The sequence below is a fragment of the Cydia pomonella genome, chromosome 13 (assembly GCF_033807575.1).
Source record: "Cydia pomonella isolate Wapato2018A chromosome 13, ilCydPomo1, whole genome shotgun sequence".
NCBI lineage: Eukaryota > Metazoa > Arthropoda > Insecta > Lepidoptera > Tortricidae > Cydia > Cydia pomonella.
The window spans coordinates 14,075,732-14,085,695 of record NC_084715.1 but is presented as its reverse complement, the minus strand read 5'-3'; the positions used below and the strand labels follow the sequence as shown (position 1 = coordinate 14,085,695).

Here is a 9,964-nt window from a genome sequence, read left to right as displayed (position 1 = left end):
AGTGCACTTATTTATTGTAAATGTTTGTGTATAGGAGCAGTAAATTATACATCTCGAATAGACTAACGTTACGTTCCAAAACAAATATAGTAGACAAGTTGAGATAATGAGACATAGAGGTACAATATTATGTACGATCCTACCATCTATGGAAGTAACCAAGCAGTTTATAAACATGTTATAACGATTACATTCCACTGAAAACACAACATACAGGGTCATAAATTTAACTACTATTTGTCATACATAAGTTTCAAAGTATTTTTTATGTAGGTTTTTTTGGTATGGTTAAATGACTTTAAAGTATTATTGTAGAATTGGAACGTTCCCTAAAGGAAAAAAAGTGTCTTCCTGTCCAATCCACTGTCAAAAATTTGTAAAAAGTGAGTTTTAAAATTAAATCGTAATTTCCAAAAACGGCGTCCTACCACATCAATTAATGTGATCGAATAAGTAATTTGTGTAATGTTCCAGCTATAATGGACAAAATTCCAGACCAAATCGGTTACCTGGTGCTTACAGAGGACGGGGCTGTCCTCGAGTCTGGAGGGGAGCTGGAGAATGACGAGCGAGTAGCCACGATAGTAACGGACCTTATCAGCTTATCAAACAAGTTCGTAAAATTATTTATCATCCCTTAAAACAACTCTCTATTGGTATCCAAACCAAAGGGGCCCAGTAATTTACTATTTTTATATTTATTCACTTAAATACAATGCAAGTTTACAGTATGTCATTACACCAAAGCACTTACACGCTAAATTATTAATTATACATAAAGAGAAAATATGTCAGTGAGAGAAATAATACCAATACTAAATACATTCACAAAAAATAATAATAATAATACTAAATAAAGATAAAAAAAAAAAAAAATACTAATAAAACAAATCATGATTCATTCAAATTATTTAGGAACTGTTTGGCAATACAACATAATTGGGCAAATTTTCCGGCAAACATGTCAGCCTCCTCGTACTGAGTGAGCATTATGATAGCACTATGACTCATGCAATATTATTATCATGTTTCAGGGTTGATCCTGTGGCTTTTTCTCCCAGTGAACAGTTCAAGAAAATATCCATAACGTACGACGACCACTGGTTCTTAATTTGCATGTCCAATAAGAAGATATATGTGGTCAAAAGGAACATATCTCTTCCTGCAAGTGAACCTAATTCAGTTGTTGTTTGACCAATTCGAAACTAAGTCACTATGGGACGAAACTTACTGATGAGTAGTCTTGAAAATGCATCATTTAATATAATCTTCCAAATAATATTCCGTTGTGTAACATTCATTATCAATGCATGGGTAATTAGGAATGTTGGTCATGAGGTATTAGGCATCATGAATGTGCGCCTTCTGCTGCTAGAGAGCACAATCTTGTTCCTCAGCAGGGAGCCATTCAACCGGGCATGCCTTGGACAAAAAGAAGAATTCAGCTGGCATCAAATAATTAACCAAATGTGGCTTTCTGTTCCTCTTAGCTGTGTTCTGTCATTAGTGTTTGTTTACATCTGGCTACACATATTACCTCTAGGCAATCCAGAATATGCTTTTCAGTATGCATTTGGCTGCTGGAGTGTTGCACTTTCTTGTGTCATAGAGTTGTGTTCAGCCAACATGGCATTACTTGCACAACTGTTCTGTTTTGTTAAATTAAGAGTAGCATTAGATACTTTGCATATTTTCACAAGAACAGTCTTATTTTTATCCATAATTATCTATGATAGGTCTTTAGCCTTGATTGCATTTTCATTAGCACAAGTGGGCAGCATTGCAGCTGTTGCTATATTCTATTATTTGTTTTTCTATTGGTACATTAAAAACAAACCATTATATGCCAAAGGCGCTCTTAAGAGCAGTTATGTGCCAGATAATATTTTGCAAAAATTATATGAGAATGTGGATGACTTTCATTTTACATCTCTTAGAGATTTCTTACCTAAATGGTTGGGATCTGTGAATTCATCATTTAATAAGAAATTAAGTTCTTTGACTGTAAGTTTTGCTAAACAGGGTGTTGTCAAACAGTTGTTGACAGAAGGTGAGAAGTATGTGATGTCTGTAAGCCCTGTTATGAGCTTTTCAGAGCAGGCAACTTATGATGTGGTTAACAATTTAGGCAGTCTGGCAGCCAGGTTCATATTTAGACCCATTGAAGACAGTAGCTACTTCTATTTTACTCAAATGGTGAGCAGAGATTTGCCACTTCACAAGCAAGACCAGCACAAGATACAGGAATCCTGTGTTGTGTTGTCTCAAGTCTGCAAGACTGTCAGTTCCATTGGGTTAATAGTGTTAGTGTTTGGTCAGAGCTATGCTCACACATTATTGTGGATGTACGGAGGAGAAGCATTTGTTGCAAGTGGTTTGCCAGTGCAATTACTCCGTAGCCACTGTCTGGCAATAGTCCTGCTAGCTATCAATGGTGTCACTGAATGCTACACATTTGCTACAATGACAAGTGCACAATTGAACAGCTATAATTATTTAATGGTATTCTTTTCCATAAGTTTTTTGTTTTTATCCTACATTTTGACTTATACATTTGGACCAGTAGGTTTTATAATTTCTAATTGTATCAATATGTTTGCCAGAATCATGCATAGTATTCATTTTATAAGTAACAAATATAAAAATACTGGTTATAAGCCTTTAGATGGACTGAATGTTGGAAAAGTCTTCCTATTGGTGTTGTTTATAGCAGGGTGTATTTGCAAAATCTCAGAAAACAAGTTGATACATGTGTCTATCATACTGCACATAGTTATTGGTGCAGTGTGTTTTGCCCTAGTCCTGCTGGCCTGGGTTTATGAAAATAGACAGCTTGTTATTAAAATGTACAAAAAAGTCTTTCAGGCAGAGGAGACTAAAGAGAAAATATCAGTTGACTAGCATAAGAATGTTAAGTTCATTTAGAATGTAACAGACTAGAGTTTTATTGTATTTATCAAATAAAGACATGTTTTATTCACATTAAAACTTGGTTTAATTTGAATGTTGCATAAAAAGGTTGTAAAATAAAAGTTAGTTTATGATTGAATAAATATCAGTATATATTTAAAATATATTTAACATTTATATTACGTAAATAACAATTATATTCCATGATATTTGTATTTTTCTTAGTTCACGAATGTTAATATTTATATAGGGTAGAAAAATATACCTTTCATTTGAACTTCGCATATTCGTTTTACCTCATCTGTAAAAAAAGAATAGTACATAGTAGGTTAGGTATATACTGATGCATTTAACCCATTCATGGCCAAGACCCGTCGAGCGTACACAATACGCCGGGCCACCTTACAAACCGTTTTTAGCTAAAACGTTTGACTCAGCTTGTGGGTCTCTGGCCTGGCGAGCACGGTAAATAAATCGCCGCTTATGAAGCCGGCCAGTTGAACAACGTTATGCAACATTTTTACTAACCACCTTTTTTCTGTGCCTATCAAGAAAAAATATGCAGTTTGTAGGAATGAACATTTTTATTTTTTACATATTTAACTTGCTGTGCTTGTTGTTGTTTTATGGGTCAAATCTCGTTTTTACTAACCACCTTTTTTCTGTGCCTATTAAGAAAAAATATGCAGTTTGTAGGAATGAACATTTTTATTTTTTACATATTAAACTGGCTGTGCTTGTTGTTGTTTTATGGGTCAAATCTCGGAAGTTGAATTTGACCCATTTCCCTTGCCTTACCCCTCACACAAAACAAAATATTTTATAAAGCTTGTAAATATTTGTCACACACTATTATGATAATACGAGTACAATATTAGTTAGTGGTGACTGTTTCAACTGCCTTGTTAATATTGAAACGAAAAATAAAGAATGAATATTGACATCATTGTTAGTAGATAATTGTCTAAGATACAATACAACGATCACCAAATATTATGACATAAAAGTACAGTGGGAGAAAATCCTCGTTGCCTTACCCCTCACGCAAAACAAAATATTATTATACTACGGTTTGGTAAATGTTGCTTGCCATCATCCTAATAGTAATCGGGTGTAAAATGGTACAATATCAAAGAAGCTTTAAAACCAGTCAATAAAGTTTATTTTAGCCTGCTACGGAAACATTTGTAGTTTTTACAAGTAGCGCCAGGCCACGGTGACCCATACCCTGTCCACCCACGCCACCTCAATGACTTCTAAAATATACATATTTTTGGTATCTTTGAAATATGGATTTATCTGTTTGCTTGCAATGCGTATGTATCTACAATTTCAGTATATTTACTTTATTGTACTGATAGTAAACCAAAATTGAATATTCTAGGCTCTATTTTCATTAAATAAAAGGCGTTTATACATTTTATCGTAATATATCTTTTAGAAATGGTTGTTAATTTAGGGGATACGTACGTTATTAAGTCAAATTACGTTTCGTGTATGTATTTATTCATGACTCACATGTGAGTCACTGGCCCTGCGGAACTGTTTGAGCATGACCCATAAGCTGAGTCGCTGGCCCTGAATGGGTTAATATCTGACTATATTATAATATATATTGTGGTGAAAGTGAAGATCACTTTGCCCACTATGATAAAAACAAATTATTGTCCACTAAAAATGACCAGAGTAATCATTTAATCCGTTTTACCTGCAATTTCTTTGAGATTTGCATTCTTTTCTTGAATTATAACATAAAATTCTCTCTCATTTGATGACTTGGCAGTAATCCAATATTCATCTGGTGTCTTGATAATTACTTCGCCATAGTTGCCCAAACTGAAACAATAAAACACAATACGTTAAATAACTCAAAAGGAGCATATTTTTTATATGCCACAACAATTTATAGTCATCCCTTTATTCATAAAATTTTACGGGCCTCATTTAGTTAAATTATGTTTTATCCCTTTCTTACAAATACATAAGTCAAAATGACAGATAAAGACAAATTATTCATAGCTAATCATGCCAGTAACGCGTTAATGAATAACGCCATCAGTCTCTTTCTTATTGCAAAGCTATTAAAGTCCATTTTTGAACAAATGCTAAATTACTAAAATAAGTGTAATAGCTCAGAAGAGTTATTTGTGGTGGAAGTGGCTCCCTTGTTTGATAGCAATTAGTAGATGGGGCTGTATGGCGCCATTCATCAGTTACTGCATAATGTATGGAGCCTTACAGCGCCATCTATGTCAGCTGTCTAATTAGAAAACGATTTTTTTCTAAGACTACACCTCTACAATCAATAACTTTGGAATTAGATAGAAAATATGTATGTAATTAAAAACCTTTACCTTTGCTTGTCTGCATGTATGCTAGCTATTATACTTAAAACTTCTGGTTTGATAGTGGTTGAAGGTACCAACTTGTTAACTGGAGGCTGAAAACATGTTGACATTAATGTTTATATTGAAATAATATCCCACTTCATCACCGTATTAAAAGAGCAAGTAAAATTACTGCATTTTGTGACCCAATTTGTTTCAGTATGGACATTAGCAGTCTTAATAATTCACTTGTTAGATCCAAGATACAATTCTTACAGAAATATTACTTATTCACTATACCTCGTTTTTTTAGCATTAGAAAAGACTACACGATCATTGACTTTTTATTGAAAAACGCTTAAAAAAATAGTAACTATGAGTATCACTTATGAAACCAAAATAATGTAAATGACCATATGTGCTATATAATTGTTACATATTTGCTGTGACTTATTTTTGAATGTTAAGAAAACTTAGGTAATAAAGCTTTACACTTAACTGATAATTATAATTAGACCTTGTCATTACAATAAGAATTAAAATGATAATTGTGGTCAATGTTGTTGTTGGTACAAGTAAGAACTATTATTAATACTGCGATGAAAGTAGGTACTTACAGATGTTTTAAAAGCAAGATTAAGTCTGTTGAAATAAACAAACTTGTTATCATTGCTTGATATCTGGGCAGTTTGGAGTGCCTGAAGGGCGCTCTGTTCGCTGATGGCCGAAGCAATGGATGATAGCTGGGGCCCGATGAATGCGTCCAGGGACTTGAATGTATCTAGCTTGAGGTTGGTGTTGACTGAAATAACAGAAATGATAGCCTTTACAATTTTATATTACAGACAGAATTTAACATGTCTGGTTGTACAATACGGTATGATTTATTCCGAAGAATTTTATTTATTTAAAACACAAGGACTGGAATCGTTAAATTAATCATATAAGCCCCATCTCGAGGAGCTTAGTAGTCCTACTATCTATCTTCTGATCACATAATCAGATACTGAAAACATGTTGACATTAATGTTTATATCGAAATAATATCCCACTAATATGATTGCAATAAATGCTTTGTCTTGTCTTGTCTACTTAAGCTCGATAATTTCCGTTATGTTTTATTTGGTTTTGTCGTTAAGACCTCAAAACTCTCGGCATGGTTGAAATTTCCTATTTTAATGCGAGGGATTGCATGTGACTTCGAGTACATTGATCGATTGGTTGAATTAATTCTAGGTCTGTACCTAAACTGCAATGTAGTGAAAACATACGTCATCTAAATCGGGCTTCAGCTTTACCCTATCGCCAAAAAGGGGAAAGTGGGGTCATCTTGTGAAACTTTATTTAGGAGGAATCTTTGTAGGTATATGTAATATACCTTTGTAACCAACTTTGTATATGTAGAGTCTTAATTATATACTTGTCTTTAATACTAACCATCAACTGTAAAACAAACTGTGGCGCTCAATGTCCTATAAATAATGAGATAATATTCCTTTTCTTCCGGCTCATCTTCAAGCATGAAATGAACTTTAGTCAGCCGCTGTAAGTCCTCCCGTGTTCTGATGCCGTCCCGTGGCATGATGAAGCGGCCGTGCCTTTGTGCCGCGGCCACGGCCCCGCCTTGGAGTTCCTTTTCAATTTGCTCAGGTAGGAGCTTTTGTACTAAGTACTGGTAAAGTGTAAGCATGTCGTCTGTTGAAAGTGCGTTCCTGGAAGATTTTTTAATTGTTATTATACGCTTTGTGCAATGGGCATGCCTGTGGACTATGGTGCCGCCCGAGGTGTGGTCGTCCCACGAGAGTTGATATTTTCACCGAGTCGTGCGGTGTCTTGCTTATAACTAGTACAGTCGAGCACTAAAGCCTTTAATTCGTGGACGTAACGTAACAGCTATGACTATGAGACATATTTATGAGGAAGATGCGTGCACTATAGTTCTGTGGTGTGCACTTATATTTTTAATCTTACAACCTTACAGAAAACCGCAGCCAAATAACACTTGACCTTACTTATAGTGTTATGTGTGAGTAAGGTTGCCAGAGCTCAACGAGCATGTAATCTTCTTATCAGGCGGACCATATGATTATTTGCCACCGACGTTGTATTAAAGAAATACTTAACTGTACCTATAGTTTATAGTAAACGTCAAAGACATGTTTAGGCTAGGTTCGTAGGTATACGGGATTTTATCGAATACCGTAGTGAGAGCAAAATTTATAAAATCGTTCACATGGCTAGACGGACGGACGCATAGACGCCGTGTGAACGATTTTGTAAGTTGCCGTACAAATTCGGCTGTCACTATTATACGGGAAAAATTAACTCAGTTGAACCTAGCCTTACAGTTTTCGACTTATTTCCATAGAGCAAGGTGCATAAGTGTGATCATATCTTTGACGTTAACTGTACAAATCTGCTGAGGGAAAAAGCAAAGTATTTAAGGCTTACTTTCCATGAAAATTGCACATATTTACTTTACTGGGTAATTCCACGAAAAAGTAAGGTGAATAATTAATGCCACGATTTAATTGTGTTTATTTATTACTGACGCAAATGTCACCCTCTCTTGGAATTATCCTGTTTGTATTTATCTTACTCACCAAATCAACTGCTCATTGTAAAGAAATGAGATGCATTTAAAGTCAGGATATGTGACTTCAACCAGATCAATAAAGCACAAAACTTTGAAGAAGGAGTTTTTGTCCAGCGGCAGATAACTTATTCCTTGAATTATATCACTGATATCATTTGTGAGATTTTTAGATGTTATATACTGCAACAAAAGCATTTGTATTTGAGTATATTACCATTTAGTTATACGGGATAAGAGTGTGAAATGGTTTTATTACTGAGTGAGTTCGAAATATATCTAAATAAATTTGGTGGTGGCTATCTTTACCCTATAATTGAATTGGATGTTGACTGGATTCACTTTATTTGTATACACATGTATGTATTTAAAACCAACAATTTTATTGAGTTTATGTACAAATGAATTAAGTACTGTTAGAGGTTCAAGGTAGTTAAGGCAAACAATTTACCGGTCCAAAGAACTTTTCACAAGTGGTATAAATTTCATCCGGTGGAATATTTTGGAAAGGCCCTACAAACATTTTGAACATTTTGTAGGCTGCTTTCAACAGATCAAACATAACAGATGGCTCAATCTGGAACAAAAACATTAGTCACTACAAATTTACATAAATGGAGCTGTACTCTAAATTATTAAAATATATCTCTATTTGAATATTTTTGCATGACAAGTAAGGTTGATATTGGAATAGATTAATTGCACATTATTTTAAGAGATTGATATAAATTTAACTTACCACATCTCCTCTACTTTCTCCAATAGCAGAAAGTGCTTTTGTTGTGTAAGGTATTCGAACAACCTGTAATTAAGTAAGATTTGAGGATGTCAGGCTGGCACACATCTACTGCTTTATTCAATTTCATAAAAACATTGAAATATAGGTTTAGTATAGCCTCCTCTGAGTCCCAGAGGCCTTTACAAAACACAAATTCCAAACATTATTTTTAACTTTCGCTAAACAAGACATGGTTCAAAATTTAAAAATAAAACTGGGATCTGGAAGGTTAAAGTAGAGAACTCTTATGAGTAGTATGATTAAGTCAATTAAGTATTATATCTTACCAGAACCATCCAGTAGCCTTTTTCTGGTTGATAGAAAATGTGTCTTTTGGTCTGTGTTTGTAGTGCTTCACAAGGTTCAGAAGAAAATGTACTGGAACAAAAACATTGTTTATGGACATTTAAAAAAGTAAAGCACTTTAAATGTAAGAGAGTTTTTGTTACTCAAGTAATCTCCTTATCTCTTCCCTCAAACAACATTACTTTATATGGAATGAATATAATTCTTTGATAAATGCACATCTTGCGCTGTCCCCATCTCTCCTACTTTAAGATTCAGAAAAGTTTTTGTTGTAAGTATAGATCGAGTCATTGACGAAGACGCGTGCCTTGACTCGTAATGTCAGGTTATTAAAGGTTAGATTTGACAAATCTGCGCGTCATCGTGGATGACACGAGCTATAGTCAGTAATAAGATACTCACGACATAAATTGGACAACTGCTTCACATAGTCCGACCTGCAGCTTGCGCCCATCTCCACTCACCTGACTGGGATGGAAGAACAACACTCTTTTCAGTTCCTGTCCAAATTACAATAAAACAGCTATAGTTTCTATTAAAACTGGTCATCATTCATTGAATAATAAATTAGTGAACGTACTTCTCCTTCCTTAGGCCCGAAGCTCGAATTAAATATGAAGAAGGAGTGAATTTTCGTTTTCACATCTATCATTTTGGTAGTTTTCTCTCTGCTCGCGCTGAATACTGCCACTTCACTATAAAACTGAAAACGAATATGCACGTTGCACTTGGTAACTACGTGAAATCATGTAAAATGACAATTTTATTAAAAATAAATAATATTGTATTTGGTTTGGCATACAACTACACCACACAAACACAAGGTAGTATTGAGTTGAAATAACATAACAACTGTAATTGTCAAGTTGACAGGAATTTGGCAGTTGTGAACGAGACTTGACGTATATTCAGAGACGATAACATTGTATAAATTATAAGTTCTAAAAAAAGAACTGATGCTTTATGATATATGGATTATTTAATTTAATCGAATATTTTATGTATTTTATAGTTTAATCAGGGGCTGTCTCATTTCAAACACAAATAAAG

General features: G+C 34.3%; 3 protein-coding genes across 6 annotated transcripts; 2 read left to right on the top strand and 1 right to left on the bottom strand.

Moving 5' to 3' along the window:
• The first annotated feature begins 233 nt into the window (after window positions 1-233).
• On the top strand, window positions 234-1,281 carry LOC133524292 (ragulator complex protein LAMTOR4 homolog). The gene is made up of 3 exons (XM_061860213.1): window positions 234-383; window positions 475-613; window positions 1,035-1,281. The coding sequence occupies exons 1-3, from the start codon at window positions 293-295 to the stop codon at window positions 1,192-1,194; spliced, it is 390 nt and encodes a 129-aa protein (XP_061716197.1). The 5' UTR covers window positions 234-292; the 3' UTR covers window positions 1,195-1,281.
• Window positions 1,216-2,988, top strand: LOC133524287 (protein RFT1 homolog). Its single transcript, XM_061860204.1, has one exon. It carries the CDS (start codon window positions 1,216-1,218, stop codon window positions 2,899-2,901), a length of 1,686 nt encoding a protein of 561 aa, XP_061716188.1. The 3' UTR covers window positions 2,902-2,988.
• A 49-nt stretch (window positions 2,989-3,037) lies between these two features.
• On the bottom strand, window positions 3,038-9,754 carry LOC133524288 (vacuolar fusion protein CCZ1 homolog). 4 transcript variants are annotated; one of them, XM_061860205.1, is made up of 11 exons: window positions 9,495-9,754; window positions 9,317-9,414; window positions 8,896-8,986; window positions 8,570-8,632; window positions 8,282-8,407; window positions 7,841-8,013; window positions 6,675-6,949; window positions 5,855-6,039; window positions 5,265-5,350; window positions 4,619-4,746; window positions 3,038-3,211 (listed from the first exon to the last, which is right to left on the bottom strand). In XM_061860205.1, the coding sequence occupies exons 1-11, from the start codon at window positions 9,564-9,566 to the stop codon at window positions 3,153-3,155; spliced, it is 1,356 nt and encodes a 451-aa protein (XP_061716189.1). In that variant the 5' UTR covers window positions 9,567-9,754; the 3' UTR covers window positions 3,038-3,152. The 4 variants fall into 4 exon arrangements, with proteins under 4 accessions (XP_061716189.1, XP_061716191.1, XP_061716190.1 ...); XM_061860207.1 differs by having other exon boundaries at window positions 9,379-9,414; XM_061860206.1 differs by having other exon boundaries at window positions 9,317-9,382.
• Between the last annotated feature and the right edge of the window lie 210 nt (window positions 9,755-9,964).